The sequence below is a fragment of the Heterodontus francisci genome, chromosome 38 (genome assembly GCF_036365525.1).
Source record: "Heterodontus francisci isolate sHetFra1 chromosome 38, sHetFra1.hap1, whole genome shotgun sequence".
Classification (NCBI taxonomy): domain Eukaryota; kingdom Metazoa; phylum Chordata; class Chondrichthyes; order Heterodontiformes; family Heterodontidae; genus Heterodontus; species Heterodontus francisci.
The window spans coordinates 7,276,956-7,296,744 of NC_090408.1; the positions used below are offsets into that span (position 1 = coordinate 7,276,956).

The 19,789-nt window shown below is 45.1% G+C and overlaps 2 protein-coding genes across 18 annotated transcripts in view; both read left to right on the forward strand.

The window, feature by feature from the left end:
* The window catches only part of lins1 (lines homolog 1), a 66,815-nt gene extending 65,692 nt beyond the window's left edge, over positions 1-1,123 (forward strand). For all 6 annotated transcript variants that reach the window (XM_068017688.1, XM_068017686.1, XM_068017690.1 and 3 more), the window contains one exon: positions 86-1,123. In XM_068017688.1, coding sequence (XP_067873789.1) covers positions 86-965 — 880 coding nt within the window. In that variant the 3' untranslated portion in view covers positions 966-1,123. The remainder of the gene's footprint in view (positions 1-85) is intronic.
* Positions 1,124-10,559: 9,436 nt separating this feature from the next.
* cers3a (ceramide synthase 3a) overlaps positions 10,560-19,789 on the forward strand; it is a 202,395-nt gene continuing 193,165 nt past the window's right edge. For 4 of the 12 annotated variants that reach the window (XM_068017697.1, XM_068017696.1, XM_068017695.1 and 1 more), the window contains exon 1: positions 10,560-10,918. The gene's annotated coding sequence lies outside the window, so the exon portion shown is untranslated. Of the gene's footprint in view, positions 10,919-11,281; positions 11,325-12,061; positions 12,086-19,789 lie in introns of those variants that run through there. The other 8 variants (XR_010969695.1, XM_068017700.1, XM_068017692.1 and 5 more) reach the window with 7 other exon arrangements.

Genomic DNA, 19,789 nt, shown 5'->3' on the forward strand with positions numbered 1-19,789 from the left:
GTATCATAAGATTTGAACTGTTTAGTTTGAAATGCTCAGTGCTTTATTTGCAGGGTATTTATAGCCATTTCATCTCTCTCTGCAGATCTTTGGATAGCTACCTTCAGGAAAAGGCAGGCACCTCTTGTGAAGCACATGAACATTGCTTCAATCCCCACTGTATCTTTCTGCTGCTTTTACAGAGTTTGGCATTTGATCATTGTGTCCTGCTAGATTTCCTGATTTCTACTGAAACCTGCTTCTTGGAGTATTTAGTGAGATATCTGAGACTTCTTCGAGAACACTGGCAGTCCTTTTGTTGCATTTGTGCTCAGTTTGATGCTGCTGCTGAATCATTTTGTTCACCTGCAATTAATGAAGTCTCTGATGACCTTGATTTCACTGCTGATTTCGAGCGAGACAGGGCCAGCAGTCAAACTGTCACTGAAGGCTCAAAAAAAGTAATTGTAAGCCCCGCAGCACCACACCACCTCGCACCTGAGGGGGATCCAAGTCACAGCGGGGACACTGTGAGCAGCAGCAACTCTGGGCTTCTGGTGAGCAGTACTAGGCCCTGGCCACTTGGGCTTTCCCAAGGTCTAGTGGATTATGAGAGCTCAGAGGATTCAGATAGTGATGGAGTGGAAGCTGCCTACCTAAATATCCTTAGCCTGGAAGGCAATCAGGGTGATGATCTGAATAACACAGGAACAACTGGTGAGGCAATGGAACAGACTGCAGAAACAATAGGAAGCATCAAAGTTATAAGAAATAAGAGAGATGTAAATTTGCACAGTTGTGAAAAGAACACAAAAATGTCCTTGGAAGGAATGCTTAAGAAATCAATGAGTTGTTTGATTGAATTGAGGAAAGCCATTAGCCGTTTGCAGAGAAGGAATCTTTTTCCGTATAATGCAACGGCGCTGCTAAAACTGCTATCAGATATTGAATCATACAGCAGAAAAGATGATTCGATCCCTGCATAACTGTCAGTGAAGAACAGATCATCTGACAATCCAGACAGAGTTTTAAATACTGTGCAAAAAATGTAGGTCTTTTATGTCTAGTGAGTTTATTGATGTGAATTTTCTCCAATAATTGTACTCTATTGATTTCTGATTCATTCTTGTAAATAAAACTTAACAGAAGAAATCTGTTGTGTTAAATTCTTTGGTTAGATGTACTAGTTTGCAATGAACAGAATGAAGAACAAGATGTGAAATTTGGTAATTATTCTACTACATCTCTTCAAATTGAAATATACACAGTATTAGAGGGATTACACAGTGTATGAACTACCAGTGTTTTACAGTGAGGCGGAGAACAAAACAAGTATTGATGGTTATAATTTATATCTTAATGTTTTAGGATTTGGTTCAGTAAAAATAATTACAAAAGAATGAAAACTGGAAAAACTAGGGCTTTCTCATTAATATAACATACATTACATGACAGGGCACATAGAAGCAAACTGTTTATAATACTTGAGGAATCAGGAAGAAGGGTTAAATTACTGATTTAGAACAGAGAGCAGTACAAACTTTTTTTTACATAGTCATAGTGGAATTCACTTACAGACTTAGTGGTTAAGGCCGAAATTATGTTGAAATTTGCAGTCTTTACCTGGTCTTAGTGTAATAGGGTTTTATTTTTAAACACAATGTGTTTTGAGCTCCCTCCTTTTTGTGAATTCTTGTTCACAGCTTTCCAATTATAAGGCAAAGAAACCAACACACCAGGTTTTCTCATGTTTAAAGGAGAAAGGTGAAGTTTATTTAAACTTAAACTCTAACACGGTTCACGCCTACGGATATGCGACGCACCCACGCTAGCATGCACACGCGATACACACATGCAAATAGGGACAGAAAAGAGAAGAGAAAAATATAGTAGAGAGGGCTTTGAGGCAATATCAGAAGAGTTTCTTGTTTACTGTGATTCGAGCTCACTTTGGTCCTTTTGTAAGTAGTCTTGCTTTACATTGGGGCCCAGTATTCTTAAACCTTGTTCAGTGTGGGAGACTTTTCTCTCTTTGAGGTTCACGTGTCTTCATAAGATTCAGTTCCCTGAGAGATGAGCAGGCAGATGAGAGGGTTCTGCTTCAGTTCCAGAGCACATGGCTTTCTGAGTTCATATCCCTTATTGGAAGTTCAAATTTCAACAGCCAGCTAGTCATGTGACTAAAACTGGTCTGACCACTTCTGTGTTTGTGGATTCTGCTATCTTAGTCAACCTGGATTGCGAGCTCCTGCCCACCTTCAACATCTGGCAATCAAAAGTCCATTGTTGGTTGAATGGATCAGGGCATGATCTTTTGTTCCTTGTTCCAACTCTGCTAGTTACTATGCAAATGTCTTTCCAGTCAGGGGCTTGCAATTTTAAGTTTTAATGTTCATGTAGTGAAATCATGTGTGCCTCAGTCTTGGCAGGTGGGGGGATTTGCCTGACACCTCTGCGCCCAGGGGAATGAAATGTGATTTGAAGAAAAACGGCACACTTCAATACAGTGTTTGAGAGATGTATAAGATACAGAAAGAAAAAACATGCATTTCTGGACTTTGGTGAGCAGTACTAGGCCATTCATTCACCAATCTTAAAGCCTATTAAAATGGTCTTTTCTGGGTGCCAGGGCTGTTTTAATTTCCTCCGTTTTTTACTCAGGAGAGTTAGCAGTGGGGGTGGGTCTATCCTGAACCCTCTCAGTCATGCAAAGACTTTTGACTTCAGGGAATGGGTGGTTCCCTTTTCTTCTTGACTGTGGGGGAGACGTCTTTGTTCCTGTTCCCTTTGTTTTCTGGGACACTTCTACCTGTAGGTATTTGTGCAGACTTAGCTGCACTCTCCTGTGGCAATTCGAGTAGGTGAGGTATCACCCTCATGGTTTCTGTGCCCCCTAGAAGTCTCTCTTTGTCCATACAGGTTCCTGTAAATGCTGTTAGAAACTCTGTTCATGTGCTTCTAGAGTCTGCATTTACATAGGAGGATGTGGGGTCTATCATTTCACATTTTTCGGGATTGGTGACCGGGTGGTAGGGGTTTTCATTTGGGATTCTTCCTGGACTTCCTTTAACCTGCTCTCTTGGTCACTTTTTCCCCCTCTCTTTCTAAACTTTTGCCAGCCGTGTGCTTGCCCATCCCCTTTTGTTCTCGGTGCGGGGGTCCCTTACAGTTCACCAGCCCTCTGCTGGAGGGTCCTCCTAACACTGGTACAAGACTTAGGGGTGCAGGTTACACTGCAGGTTGGGGTCTCCTCTCAACCTGGCCCATGTGGCAACTCCTGCAGTACTCCACCACATCTTTGTGGCTTTTTGGCCAGTCAAACTGCTGTCTTATGTGGGCTTTGGTCTTTCGTATACTGGCATGTACAGCCACTGTAATCTCGTGGGCCCTTCTTAATATTTCTCTCTGGTACCTCTGTAGCACAACTAATTGGTGAACTACTGTCCACTCTTTGCCCTCAAGTCTGTGAGGAGAACTCCATTTCCTCATCAGTAACTCATTCTTTAAATAATTTCCTCATCAGTAACTCATTCTTTAAATAGCAATCAGGGACTCCCTCTGCTTCGCTTTCCGATTGGGCAGCCTGTGCTAACTCTCGCAATACTGGGTCAGCTCACTGAGCCTCACCTAGGGAAAATATTTAATTCATTCCCTGAGTCTCCTAACTTTCCAAAGAAAGTCTCGGACAGGCAGACCTCATGGTCATTTGCCTGCAGTGCTAATCAGTCTCCTCTGGGGGAAGCTGGTTTGATCAGGGCCTGATTCACTACACATTCAGGGAAACTGCAGGAGACGATCGCCTGCCACTGCCCTGTCTCTCTGACCTCCTTCAGTCTTTCGCTACTGGGGGGCTACCACCTTCACCCCTGCCAGATCATTACCTAGGAGCAGGTCAACCCCGTGCATGGGCAAACTAGGGACAATTCCTATGGTCACCGATCCCGAAACTAGGTCGCACCAGTTACACCCGTGTATAGGGTACAGGCATACACTGCTCTGCAATGCAATTCACCACCATTCTGGTGTTCACTGCATTCTCTAGGGGAAAGGTCAGGCCTTTTCCCAGAAAATGGGATCTGGTGGCCACTATGTCCCTGAGAATCACGATGGGCTTGCTTGCCCCACTCGAAGGGTATGGGGTTACTTTCCCTTCAAACACAAAACCTTGATAACCTTAAGGAATCCTATTAATTTTCTCTGCACTGGCCGTAGTAAACTTTCTGTGTTGCACTCTTATTACAGTTAAAGCCACAGCTTTTTCTGTGTTTTCTCATCAGGGTCTTGTCTTCACTGAGCAGGTGTGCCCTGATTAACCCTACTGGTTACCCCTTTAGTTTCCAGCAGTCAGCTTTTGAATGCCCTGCCTTATTACAATGGAAGCACGCAGGTCTCCGGGTCTCACTCTTGCTCACAGCACCTTCTTTTTTGGCTGGAGGAGGGCCCCCTGTATCTCCTGCTTTCCTTTCTCTTCCAGGACTGCCTGGGCGGATATCACCTTCACACCCTTTGCCCTTTTCAGGTTTGTGGGGGTGATTAGGAAAGGTTCGCCCCTAGGAAATCGACATATAAATTAAAGCAAACTCATTAGCCAGAACAGACGCTTGCCGGGCTCCCTGAGCCCCCTGCTCCTCTACCTGGATCTTTATTGAGAATGGGAGAGAGTTTTTAAATTACTCTAGCAGGATTACTTCTCTAAGAGTCTCATAGCTGAACTGTATTTTTAAAGCCCTCAGCCACTGGTCAAAAGCCAGCTGCTTGCTTACTTTCAAACTCCAGATACTTTTGATTGGCTTGCTTTTTGAGGGTTCCAAACTTTTGGCGATGGGCTTTGGGTATTAATGCATATGTCCCGAGGATAGCATTTTTGGTCAGTTCATAACTTGATGAACTCCCATCTGGCAACAAGGAATAAACCTCATGGGCTTTTCCAGTTAGTTTGCTTTGCAATAAGAGAGACCAGGTCTCAGCTGGCCATTTTAGCTGCCTTGCCAGTTTCTCAAAAGACACAAAAAAACCCTTCCACATCTTCCTCATTGAATTTTGTAATTAATTGAGTTTTAGCAATCTTGTACCCAGCCCTGAATTGTGCTCCTCCATATTGGTCATGCTTTCACTTAGGGTTACTCTCGCCCCCGAGCTAACTCAAGCTGCTTCAGCTCTCGCTCTTCGGATTCTTTCTGGAATATTCTTTCTCTCTCTCCTGCCTTTCATTCTCTTCACGTTCCCTTTGGGAGGCTCTCTCTTTCTCCCTTTCTTCTAATTCAAGCTTCCTTTGTTCCAATTGTATCTTTGCTAGCAGTACCCTCTCTGGGTCTGCTTCTAACACTGCTTCTGCTTCTTCAGATTCAAGGGAAAAATGGTTGGCCACTAGCCTTAGGAGTTCAGACTTCCTAGCTTTGCCACATACAGTGATCTCACGCTGCTCAGCCATTTTCCTCAAATCCTCCACAGACAGTGCTTTTAACTTATCCCAAGTTACTTCACCCTGGCTTGGAGAGCTACTCGCTTCAGTTGTAGACTTGTTTGTATTAAATCACACACAACCACAAGAAAACCTGTGTTGATATTTTGCTCCTTTTGATTGGGAACAATTTGGCTTCCCACTTCCAATTTCACGTCTGTGGGTAAAGTTCTGGATGCTAGCACCCAAATTTCTGTTATGACCAGGTGAGAAATGTGTCCAGGGGTCTTTTGCTGTCTTTACCTGCTCTTATTATAAAATGCTGCTATAACACGAACTGCTTTGCCTGTGCTGGGATGAGGGTGCAGTACCACAGCACATGCGCGATGCCAATATCATCACCATCTGTAAGAACAAAGGTGACCGCAGTGACTGCAACGACTACCGTGGAATCTCCCTGCTCAGTATAGTGGGGAAAGTCTTCGCTCGTGTCGCCTTAAACAGGCTCCAGAAGCTGGCTGAGCGTGTCTATCCTGAGGCACAGTGTGGCTTTCGAGCAGAGATCCACCATTGACATGCTGTTCTCCCTTCGCCAGCTACAGGAGAAATGCTGTGAACAACAGATGCCCCTCTACGTTGCATTCATTGATCTCACCAAAGCCTTTGACCTCGTCAGCAGACGTGGTCTCTTCAGACTACTAGAAAAGATTGGATGCCCACCAAAGCTACTAAGCATCATCACCTCATTCCATGACAATATGAAAGGCACAATTCAGCATAGCGGCGCCTCATCAGACCCCTTTCCAATCCTGAGTGGCGTGAAACAGGGCTGTGTTCTCGCACCTACACTGTTTGGGATCTTCTCCCTGCTGCTCTCACATGCGTTCAAGTCTTCAGAAGAAGGAATTTTCCTCCACACAAGATCAGGGGGCAGGTTGTTCAAGCTTGCCCATCTAAGAGCAAAGACCAAAGTACGGAAAGTCCTCATCAGGGAACTCCTCTTTGCTGATGATGTTGCACTAACATCTCACACTGAAGAGTGTCTGCAGAGACTCATCGACAGGTTTGCAGCTGCCTGCAATGAATTTGGCCTAACTATCAGCCTCAAGAAAACAAACATCATGGGACAGGACGTCAGAAATGCCCCATCCATCAATATCGGCGACCACACTCTGGAAGTGGTTCAAGAGTTCACCTACCTAGGCTCAACTATCACCAGTAACCTGTCTCTCGATGCAGAAATCAACAAGCGCATGGGAAAGGCTTCCACTGCTATGTCCAGACTGGCCAAGAGAGTGTGGGAAAATGGCGCACTGACACGGAACACAAAAGTCCGAGTGTATCAGGCCTGTGTCCTCAGTACCTTGCTCTACGGCAGCGAGGCCTGGACAACGTACGTCAGCCATGAGCGACGTCTCAATTCATTCCATCTTCGCTGCCTCTGGAGAATCCTTGGCATCAGGTGGCAGGACCGTATCTCCAACACAGATGTCCTCGAGGTGGCCATCATCCCCAGCATATATACCCTACTAAGCCAGCGGTGCCTGAGATGGCTTGGCCATGCGAGCCGCATGGAAGATGGCAGGATCCCCAAAGACACATTGTACAGGGAGCTCTTCACTGGTACCAGACCCACCGGCCGTCCATATCTCCGCTTTAAAGACGTCTGCAAACGCGACATGAAGTCCTGTGACATTGATCACAAGTCGTGGGAGTCAGTTGCCAGCGATCGCCAGAGCTGGCGGGCAGCCATAAAGGCGGGCTAAAGCGTGGCGAGTCGAAGAGACTTAGCAGTTGGCAGGAAAAAAGACAGAAGTGCAAGCAGAGAGCCAACTGTGTGACAGATCCGACAACCAATTTTATCTGCAGCACCTGTGGAAGAGTCTGTCACTCTAGAATTGGCCATTATAGCCACTCCAGGCGCTGCTTCACAAACCACTGACCATCTCCAGGCGCTTACCCATTGTCTCTCGAGACAAGGAGGCCAAAGAAGAAGAAGATTATAACATGGTTTTATTTTTTAACATACTGTGTTTTGAGCTGCCCCCTTTTTGTGAATCCTTGTTCACAGCTTTCCAATTATAAGGCAGAGAAACCAACACACCAGGTTTTCTCAGGGTTAAAGGAGAAAGGTGAAGTTTATGAAAACTTAAACTCTAATACGGTTCACGCCTACGGATATATGACGCGCCCACGCTAGCATGCACACGTGATACACACATGCAAATGGGTTTGAGGCAATATCAGAAGAGTTTCTTGTTCACTGTGCTTCGAGCTCACAGTGGCGTAGCGGCTAGCACCGCAGCCTCAGAGCTCCAGCGACCCAGGTTTGGTTCTGGGTACTACCTGTGCGGAGTATGGAAGTTCTCCCTGTGACCGCGTGAGTTTCCTCCGGGTGCTCCGGTTTCCTCCCACATGCTAAAGACTTGTGGGTTGCTAGGTAAATTGGCCCTTGTAAAAATTGCCCCTAGTGTAGGTAGGTGGTAGGAGAATTGAGGGAAAGGGGGGATGTGAGAGGGAAAATGGGATTAATGTAGGATTAGTATAAATGGGTGGTTGATGGTTGGCCAAAGGGCCTGTTTCAGTGCTGTATTACTCTATGACTCACTTTAGTCCTTTTGTGAGTGGTCTTGCTTTTCACTGAGGCCCAGTATTCTTAAACCTTGTTCACTGTGGGAGACTTTTCTCTCTTTGAGGTTCACACGTCTTCACAAGATTCAGTTCCCTGAGAGATGAGAGGGTTCTGCTTCAGTTCCAAGAGCATAAAACTTTGAGTTCAAATCCCTTGTTGGAAGTTCAAATCTCAACAGCCAGCTAGTCATGTGACTAAAACTGGGCTGACCACTTCTTCTGTGTTTGTGGATTCTGCTATCTTCGCAGTCAACCTGGAATGCTAGCTCCCCCCACCTTCAACATCTGGTAATCAAAAGTCTATTGTTGGTTGAATGGGTGATCCTTTGTTCCTTGTTCCAACTCTGCTAGTTACTATGCAAATGTCTTTCCAGTGGCTTGCAAATGGCTTGCAATTTTAAGTTTTAATGTTCATGTAGTGAAATCATGTGTGCCTCCGTCTTCACAGGAGAAGGGTTTGCCTGACACTGTGCTGTATGAAATGACCCAGTGTCACTAAAAGGCAAATCAGACAATGAACAAATGATAAAAGCAAAATACTGTGGATGCTGGAAATCTGAAATAAAAACAAGAAATGCTGGAACCACTCAGCAGGTCTGGCAGCATCTGTGGACAGAGAAGCAGAGTTAACGTTTCAGGTCAGTGACCCTTCTTCAGAACTAGTAGATATTAGAAATGTGAAAGGTTTTAAGCAAGTAAAGTGAAGGTGGGGCAAGAGATAACAAAGGAGAAGGTGTAGATAGGAAAAGGTCACAGAGAATAACTGACCAGAAGGTCATGGAGCAAAGGCAAACAATATGTTAATGGTGTGTTGAAAGACAAAGCATTCGTTCAGATAGGGTGTTAATGGACTGAACTGAACCGCCACAAGCACAAACATTGAAAAAAGTGGGTAGGCAAACTGAACAAACTAAGATAAAATAAAATAAACACAAAAAAAAAATGTTTTAAAGAAAAAATAACTAAAAATAAAAGTAAAATGGGGGGCCCGTCATGCTCTGCAATTATTGAACTCAATGTTCGGTCATTGAGCCCATGTCACAAAATGACAATGACAGAAAATGTCAGCAGTTATGCTCTGATTTATTGTTGGTGGCACTGGGTTATTTTGTGACATGGTTTAATTCATGGCCAATTTGTGATCATTTTCTGTATGTTTAGTGCCAGGCTGAACACATGGTGGAATGGGTGCAAGGGCAACTGGAAGTCTGGGTCCGTGCTGGAACCAATGACGTAGGTAGAAGTACATTTGAGATCATGCAAAGGGAGTTTAAGGAATTAGACACTAGATTGAAAAACAGGACCTCAAGAAAGACCAATGCAGGACTGGAGCAGGAGGGAAGTGTTCACTTTCTTTGGGCATCAGAGAAATTTCTAGAAGAGATAGTTATGCCGAAGGGTCAGCCTTCACCTGAACACAAATGGCACAATGCCCACATGGAACAGTAACATGTCAGAGTGCTGGGGAAAGTCATGGTCTGAGGCTAGATGGGGAAAGCTGGGTTAATGAAGCTATCAAATTGGATTGGCTGAAGTGATGGTAAGAAAAAAACCTGCCACAGGAGAAGGGAATGCAGTGAGATAAAAACAGTTTTAAAAGGGACAAGGGCCAATGAAGGATTCTATCACAGCTCTAGACCATCCTGGGTTGGAGTAAGACAGAATTCATATGGATAGAGTTAAGAAATAGGAATGGTGCAAGTGCCAGTCTGCATTACATGCCAACAATCAGTGGAGATGGGTAAGTGTGGAAATCTGCAGAAAGTTCAGAGATGAAAGAACAACGGGACACTAATACTGGGTGTTTAGTTTAGAGATACAGCACTGAAACAGGCCCTTCGGCCCATCGAGTCTGTGCCGACCATCAACCACCCATTTATACACTAATCCTACACTAATTCCATATTCCTACTACATCCCCACCTATCCCTATATTTTCCCTACCACCTACCTATACTAGGGACAATTTATAATGGCCAATTTACCTATCAACCCACAAGTCTTTAGCATGTGGGAGGAAACCGGAGCACCCGGAGGAAACCCACGCAGACACAGGGAGAACTTGCAAACTCCACACAGGCAGTACCCAGAATTGAACCCGGGTCGCTGGAGCTGTGAGGCTGCGGTGCTAACCACTGCGCCACTGTGCCAACATCGACTGGAATAAAAGTGGTAAGATTTTTAGAATGTGTCCAGGACTGCTTCCTTGATGAGTCTGTTTTTAGTTTAAAAAAAAGGGAATTGCTTCATTTAGTTTTTGGGTCAACAACTGTTGTGAAAGTCGAACAATTGGGAAATAGCAGCCACAACATAGGTTCAATGTAAGAACAGACGAGGACAACAAAGTCAAAGGTAAGAGTGCTGGAGTAAGATAAGAATGATCTGGTCTGGCAGGGCTGCAATCACTCTCAGCCCCACAAATACCCGTATTCCTTGTCTCGGCTCCAGGAATGTTAATCAAACAGAATTTATTTCACAGTTTCTGAGCACATCTCACAATTTTCCGAATCCTTTCAGTGAGTTTGTTGGGTATCAGATTCCCACAGCAGCAGCCCTTGTATCAGCACAGCCTCTGACTGCAAGCTACACTTTGGTCGATGTACCATTGCAGGTGTATTGTAAAAATGCTATGCTGAATAGATTTTTTTTACAGCTTACTTTCCTTCGCATACTTTACACCAACCACTGAATTGGGCCTTTGTGAGACAGTACGCCCTTAAGCTATTAAGTGTGTGCGTCAGGTTAGTTGAGTGGAAGTATTAACGGAGGGCGTGAACTCAAAAGTTTTCATCCAAGCTCTCTGGTTGCTGGGCTGTGCACGTGTGAGAAGCCTGGCAGAATAGCCAGTGTTCAAATAGTCCATTACTCACTGCGGTCCTCCCATCCCTGATTTAAGAAGTTTGAAAGGTAAGCTACAAGTTTGTTTGTATTTCCAATCTAAAGCCACATCCTTACTAGTTTAAATGTCAGTGTCTTTACTTAATGTGTGGACCCACCAACTAAATTACAGGATGGCCCACCAGTGGACTATTGTGCTGAGTGATTGGAATTCACGGCTAATTTTGGTGATACTGAGAATTACTTTGGTTACACTGTAATATTTAGTTACTTTTACGTAAGAGTGGATCAGATAGTTTTGTCTTTTAGTTTCCATATCAAGGTGAAACTCTCTCAAGGTGCCTTTAATTTTAGGGCGTGTGGAGCTTGTTTAAATTACTGTATGAAGTAACGCAATGATTTTGCAAGAATTAATTGCAGAAAGGTCTGAGCAGCAGCAGTACAGGAAGTGCCACACTACAGCTCCAGTGCACAGGTGGGGACTCTGTTGAGTTAACAACAAGGAATGCAATCCAAGTTGAATAACTTACCAAACCAGTTGTAAACTCGGGGATTGTACTAGTGGGATCCTCTGTGAAGAACCAGGGGAGAATAATGCTGTTTTGAAGCTAGTGCTTTTTTATTTGGTTACTTGCTGAAGAACTCGGCGCTGAGCTGGGTCCTTGTTTTGCGATAGCCACCTTTAGTGTATTAATTGGTGAGGTTGCTGGGATAGTTTGTGATTTTAGTTTCAGGTTCGGTAAACCTCATGATGAGGGGGTGGGTTAATCTCACTGCTTAACCTGGAAAAACAGGTTTCTGAAACTAAACTGTGTGCTGGGACCTTGCGATTACACTGTGTTTCTATCCCGGAATCTGTGTTAAACTGAGGGGCAGGAAAAGCGGTGGCATTTGCACGAATGACACTCCAGGCCAGATTCCACAGCATTGGGGCGAGAGGTAAACAACTGGACGCGCACTAGACTGTGGATACACAACGCACTTAAAGTCATAGCTTCATTTCTGGCGTTCAAACCTTGGAAGGTTTTAGGGGGAAATTTATCCTGAACAAACCTGGGAATATTTCAAGCTGATTTAAGAACCCGGTACCAGTGGTCACCAGGTCACTGGATGTGGAAGGGCCACTGAATTCGAACATTCAGAAGAGTTCTGCAGCCCTCCCGTGGATGTGTCCAGTTGTTTCTAAAGTGAACCCAGGCTTTTCACCACCATCATTCTGCGTCAGTCCTATAGAAAGTGAGTCTGGGGAATTAATAATGGATAGTAAGGAGCTGGCAGATGAATTGAACAGATATTTTGCATCGGTCTTCACTGTAAGGATACAAGTAACATCCCAGAATTAGCGTGAAACCAAGAAATGGGAGGGAGGAGCTCAAGAGAATTGCAATCACCAGGGAAGTGGTGCTTGTCAGCTCGCAACTCCAACAATCTGCTAAGTCCCTGGGTCCTGATGGACTTCATCCTGGGGTCTTAAAAGAAGTGGCTGATGAGATAGTTGATGTGTTGGTTTTAATTTTCCAAAATTCCCTAAATTCTGGGAAGGTTCCATTAGATTGGAAAATAGCCAAAAAGGGAGGGAGACAGAAAGCAGGAAACTACAGGCCAGTTAGTTTAACATCTGTTTTAGGGAAAATGTTAGAATCTGTTAATAAAGAACTTAGAGCAGGGCACTTAGAAAAATTTAAAGTAATCAGGCAGAGTCAACATGGTTTTGTGAAAGGGAAATCATTTTTAACCAATTTATTGGAGATTTTTGAGGGAGTTAAATGTGCTGTGGATAAAGGGGAACCGGTGGATGTATTGTACTTAAATTTCCAAAAGGCATTTGATAAGGTGCCACATCAAAGGTTATTGCAGAAAATAAAAGATCATGGTGTAGAGGGTAACATATTGGCATGGATAGAAGATTGGCTAGCTAACAGGAAACAGACAGTAGGCATAAATGAGTCTATTTCTGGTTGGCAAGATGTAACGATTGGTGTGCCAGAGGGATCTGTGCTGAGGCCTCAACTTTTTACAATTTATATAAATGACTTAGATGAAGAGACCGAAGGTATGGTTGATAAATTTGCTGATGACACAAAGATGGGTAGGAAAATAACTTGTGTAGAGGACATAAGGGGGCTTCAAAGGGATATAATAGGTTAAGTGAGTGGGCAAAGACCTGGCAAATGGAGTATAATGTGGGAAATTGTCCACTTTGGCAGGAAAAATAAAAAAGAAGTATATTATCTAAATGGTGAGATTGCAGAGCTCTGAGATGTAGAGGGATCTGGGTGTCCTCGTGCATGAATTGCAAAAGGTTAGCATGCAGGTACAGCATGTAATTAGAAAAGCTAATAGAATTTTATCATTTATCGCGAGGGGAACTGAATACAAAAGTAGGGAGCTTATGCTTCAGCTATACAGGGCATTGGTGAGACCACATCTGGAGTACTGTGTACAGTACCGGTCTCCTTATTTAAGGAAGGCTATAAATGCATTAGGAGGCAGTTCAGAGGAGGTTTACTAGACTAATACCTGGAATGGGTGGGCTGTCTTCCGAGGATAATTGGACAGACTAAGCTTGTATCCACTGGAATTTAGAAGAGCAAGAGGCGAATTGATTGAAACATATAAGAGGGGTCTTGACAAGGTGGATGTGGAAAGGATGTGTCCCCTTGTGGGAGAATCTAGAACTAAGGGTCACTGTTTAAAAATAAGGGGTCACCCATTTAAGACAGAGATGAGGAGAAATCTTTTCTCTGAGGGTTGTGAGTCTATGGAATTTCTCTTCCTCAAAAGGTGGTGGAAGCAGAGTTTTTGAATATTTTTAAGGCAGAGGTAGATAGATTCTTGATAAGGAGGTGGAAGGTTATCTGGGATAGGTGGAAATGTGGAGTAATCAGTTCAGCCATGAATTTATTGAATGGTGGAGCAGGCTCGAGGAGCCGAGTGGCCTACTCCTGTTTCTAATTTGTATGTTTGTATGGCATCTGTCCCAAGTGTTGATTGCTTCCTGGGGTAAATGTTAACATTTAGTGGTAATGTCAACAGCCGATATTCCATCGCAATGGCCGTTCCTTATACATCCCCTGACTTTTGTTTGCAGTTGGGAAAAGTGAATTATCCATTATTGCTCCGGTCACATTGTCTCCAAAAGTTAAACTCCCTTGATTGTGTGAAGAACCACCTCCTGGCGTCAGTCCGAGAGCTATCTTTTACTAGTTTGAACCTTTGTCCTACTCCCACAGTTTAATGAAACTAAAGAAAAGAAACTACCTCTGACATCTGTCCTATATCGATCACCCCTCAACTTAAAGCTATGTCCCCTTGTGTTTGCCATCACCATCCGAGGAAAAAGACTCTCACTATCCACCCTATCTAACCCCCTGATTATCTTCTATGTCTCTATTAAGTCACCTCTCCTCCTCCTTCTCTCCAACGAAAACAACCTCAAGTCCTTCAGCCTTTCCTCGTAAGACCTTCCCTCCATACCAGGCAACATCCTAGTAAATCTCCTCTGCACCCTTTCCAAAGCTTCCACATCCTTCCTATAATGCGGTGACCAGAACTGCACGCAATACTCCAGGTGCGGTCTCACCAGAGTTTTGTACAGCTGCAGCATGACGTCGTGGCTCCAAAACTCGATCCCCCTACTAATAAAAGCTAACACACCATATGCCTTCTTAACAGCCCTATTAACCTGGGTAGCAACCTTCAGGGATTTATGCACCTGGACACCAAGATCTCTCTGTTCATCTACACTACCAAGAATCTTCCCATTAGCCCAGTACTCTGCATTGCTGTTACTCCTTCCAAAGTGAATCACCTCGCACTTTTCCGCATTAAACTCCATTTGCCATCTCTCAGCCCAGCTCTGCAGCCTATCTATGTCCCTCTGTACCCTACAACATCCTTCGGCACTATCCACAACTCCACCGACCTTGGTGTCATCCGCAAATTTACTAACCCACCCTTCTACACCCTCTTCCAGGTCATTTATAAAAATGACAAACAGCAGTGGCCCCAAAACAGATCCTTGCGGTACACCACTAGTTACTAAACTCCAGGATGAACATTTGCCATCAACCACCACCCTCTGTCTTCTTTCAGCTAGCCAATTTCTGATCCAAAGCTCTAAATCACCTTCAACCCCATACTTCCGTATTTTCTGCAATAGCCTACCGTGGGGAACCTTATCAAACGCCTTACTGAAATCCATATACACCACATCCACTGCTTTACCCTCATCCACCTGTTTGGTCACCTTCTCGAAAAACTCAATAAGGTTTGTGAGGCACGACCTACCCGTCACAAAACCGTGCTGACTATCGCTAATGAACTTATTCTTTTCAAGATGATTATACAGCCTGTCTCTTATAACCTTTTCCAACATTTTACCCACAACCGAAGTAAGGCTCACAGGTCTATAATTACCAGGGCTGTCTCTACCCCCCTTCTTGAACAAGGGGACAACATTTGCTATCCTCCAGTCTTCCGGCACTATTCCTGTCGACAATGACGACATAAAGATCAAGGACAAAGGCTCTGCAATCTCCTCCCTGGCTTCCCAGAGAATCCTAGGATAAATCCCATCTGGCCCAGGGACTTATCTATTTTCACACTTTCCAAAATTGCTAACACCTCCTCCTTGTGAACCTCAATCCCATCTAGCCTAGTAGTCTGAATCTCAGTATTCTCCTCAACAACATTTTCTTTCTCTACTGTAAATACTGACGAAAAATATTCATTTAACGCTTCCCCTATCTCCTCTGATTCCACACACAACTTCCCACTACTATCCTTGATTGGCCCTAATCTAACTCTAGTCATTCTTTTATTCCTGATATACCTATAGAAAGCCTTAGGGTTTTCCCTGATCCTATCCGCCAATGACTTCTCGTGTCCTCTCCTTGCTCTTCTTAGCTCTCCCTTTAGATCCTTCCTGGCTAGCTTGTAACTCTCAAGCGCCCTAACTGAGCCTACACGTCTCATCCTAACATAAGCCGCCTTCTTCCTCTTGACAAGCGCTTCAACTTCTTTAGTAAACCACGGCTCCCTCGCTCATCAACTTCCTCCCTGCCTCACAGGTACATACTTATCAAGGACACGCAGTAGCTGCACCTTGAATAAGCTCCACATTTCGATTGTGCCCATCCCCTGCAGTTTCCTTCCCCATCCTACGCATCCTAAATCTTGCCTAATCGCATCATAATTTCCTTTCCCCCAGCTATAATTCTTGCCCTGCGGTATATACCTGTCCCTGCCCATCGCTAAGGTAAGCCTAACCGAATTGTGATCACTATCACCAAAGTGCTCACCTACATCTAAATCTAACACCTGGCCGGGTTCATTACCCAATACCAAATCCAATGTGGCATTGCCCCTGGTTGGCCTGTCTACATACTGTCAGAAAACCCTCCTGCACACACTGGACAAAAACTGACCCATCTAAAGTACTCGAACTATAGTATTTCCAGTCGATATTTGGAAAGTTAAAGTCCCCCATAACAACTACCCTGTTACTCTCGCCCCTGTCGAGAATCATCTTCGCTATCCTTTCCTCTACATCTCTGGAACTATTTGGAGGTCTATAAAAGACTCCCAACAGGGTGACCTCACCTCTCCTGTTTCTAACCTCGGCCCATACTACCTCAGTAGACGAGTCCTCAAACGTCCTTTCTGTCGCTGTAATACTCTCCTTGATTAACAATGCCACACCCCCCCCTCTTTTACCATCTTCTCTGTTCTTACTGAAACATCTAAATCCCGGAACCTGCAACATCCATTCCTGCCCCTGCTCTACCCATGTCTCCGAAATGGCCACTACATCGAGATCCCAGGTACCAACCCATGCTGCAAGCTCACCCACCTTATTCCGGATGCTCCTGGCGTTGAAGTAGACACACTTTAAACCAGGTTCTTGCTTGCCGGTGCCCTCTTGCGTCCTTGTAACCTTATCCCTGACCTCACTACTCTCAACATCCTGTACACTGGAACTACAATTTAGGATCCCATCCCCCTGCTGAATTAGTTTAAACCCCCCCGAAGAGCACTAGCAAATCTCCCCCCCAGGATCTTGGTACCCCTCTGGTTCAGGTGAAGACCATCCTGTTTGTAGAGGTCCCACCTACCCCAGAAAGAGCCCCAATTATCCAGGAAACCAAAACCCTCCCTCCTGCACCATCCCTGCAGCCACGTGTTCAACTCCTCTCTCTCCCTATTCCTCGCTTCGCTATCGCGTGGCACGGGCAACAACCCAGAGATAACAACTCTGTTTGTTCTCGCTCTAAGCTTCCACCCTAGCTCCCTGAATTGCTGTCTTAAATCCCCATCTCTCTTCCTACCTATGTCTTTGGTGCCTATGTGGACCATGACTTGGGGCTGCTCCCCCTCCCCCTTAAGGATCCCAAAAACACGATCCGAGACATCATGAACCCTGGCACCTGGGAGGCAACATACCAACCGTGATTCTCTCTCGTTCCCACAGAACCTCCTATCTGTTCCCCTAACTATGGAGTCCCCAATGACTAATGCTCTGCTCCTCTTCCCCTTTCCCTTCTGAGCAACAGGGACAGACTCTGTGCCAGATACCTGTACCCCATTGCTTACCCCTGGTAAGTCGTCCCCCGCAACAGTATCCAAAACAGTATACCTGTTGTTGAGGGAAATGGCCACAGGGGATCCCTGCACTGCCTGCTGGTTCCCTCTCCTTCCCCTGACGGTAACCCATCTACCTACTTCTTTTACCTGAGGTGTGACTACCTCCCCATAACTCCTCTCAATAACCCCCTCCGCCTCTCGAATGATCCAAAGTTGCTCCAGCTCCAGTTCCCTAACGCGGTTCTCGAGGAGCTGGAGTTGGGTGCACTTCCCGCAGATGCAGTCAGCAGGGACACTCTTGGGAGTGGGAACTCGCTGCTGACAAGGGTGGTTGCAGCAGAGATCATCAATGATTTCAAAAGGGAATTCGTTTGGCACTTGGAGGAAATAAATTTGTAGGGATATGGGGATAGAGCAGGGGAATGAGAATAATTGGATTGCTGTGCAGAGAGCCGGCATTGGCTCAATGGGCCATATGGCCTTATTCTGTGCTGGATGTCTCTTTGACTAACCTGCCTTCATAATTTAACCCTTTTAGTTCTAGTATAATTCTGGTGAATCTGCATTGCTCTCCCTCCAAGGCCAGTGTATCATTCCTGAGGTGTGGTGCCCAGAACTAAATTCAGTACTCTAAACCGGAACTTTATAAACCGGAACTTTATCCAATTGTAACGTAACTTCAACCTGTTGGGGTTCCAGCCCCTTTAAGATAAAGGCCAACATTCCAGTAGAATTTTAAATTTTATTTTGTATGTGTGTACTCGCTTTTGTGTCTGACCCCCAGAACTGGCCACAGTGCTCGAGGCACTGTCTGACCCCCAGAACTGGCAACAGTGTTTGAGGCACTGTCTGACGCCCCTCCCCACCCCCCCCTGCCCCCCAAGAACTGGACAGCATGCTCAAGGCACTGTCTGACCCCCCCGGTACTGGACACGGTGCTCGCGCTGCAGTTTGATCAGATTGTTTGGATAAAGGCAGAACCGCAAACGTTGGCAACATGAAAAGGCAAGATATCCAAAGTAGGTCAGTCAGTACCTGAAAATGAAAAGGTAGGTCAGAATCTGACTGAACTCTGTTTCTGCCATTTTTCCCACAATTTCTCCCAAATTTAATGAAGACTTGTGGAGCAGACTTGCCCAAACTGAGCGAAATGTTATGAAAGGAGAGTCTCAGTTCTAAAAATGAGGTGACAACCTGATGAAGCTACAACACAGGACCACATACATGCTAGACAGCAGAAGCAACATGTTGTTATAAACAGAGCTAAGCGATCCCACAGCCAACGGATCAGATCAAAGCTCTGCCGTCCTGCCACATTCAGTCATGAATAGTTTTGGACAATTAAAACAAATAACTGGAGGAGGAGGTTCCAAAAACATTCTCATCCTCAATGATGGAGGAGCCCAGAATGTCAATACAGAAGACAAGGCTGAAGCATTTGTAACCATCTTTCAGCCACAAGTGCTGAGTGGATGATCTATCTACCTGCATCTGAGGTCTCCAGCATATCTGCCAGTCTTCAGACAATTTGAATCACTCCACTTGATATCAAGAAATGGCTGAAGGCACTGGATACAGCAAAGCCTATGGGACCCTGATGATAGTCCGGCAACAGTACTGGAGACCTGTGCTCCAGAACTACCCGCGCCCCTAGCCTAGCTATTCCAGTACACCTACATCACCGGCATCTACCTGACAATGTGGAAATTTGCCCAGTATGTCCTGTTCACAAAGAGCAGGATAAATCCAATCCAGCCACTTACTGCCCCGTTAGTCTACTCTCAATCATCAGGAAGATGGTTGTGGTTGTTAAAAGCCAATCATCTCAGCCCCAGGACATCACTGCAGGAGTCCCTTAAGGTAGTGTTTTAGGCTCAACCACCTTAAGCTGCTTCATCTATGGCCTTCCCTCCAGTGATGATTGCACAGTGTTCAGTACCATTAATGACTTCTCATACTAAAGCAGTCCATGCCTGCATGCAGCAAGACCTGGACAACATTCAGGTTTGGGCTGATAAGTGGCAAGTAACAGTCATGCCACACAAGTGCCAGGCAATGACCATATCCAACGAGAGAGAATCTAACCATCTTCCCTTGACATTTAACGGCATTACCATTGCTGAATCCCCCACTATCAACATTCTGAGTGCTACATTTGACCAGAAACTTAACTGGACCAGCCATATACATACTATGCTTAGAAGACGTCAGAGGCTGGGAATTCTGTGGGGAATAACTCACCTCCTGACTCCCCAAAGCTTGTCCACCATCTGCAAGGCACAAGTCAGAAGTGTGATGGAATACTCTCCATTTGTCTGGATAAGTGCCGCTCTAACAACACTCCAGAAGCTTGAA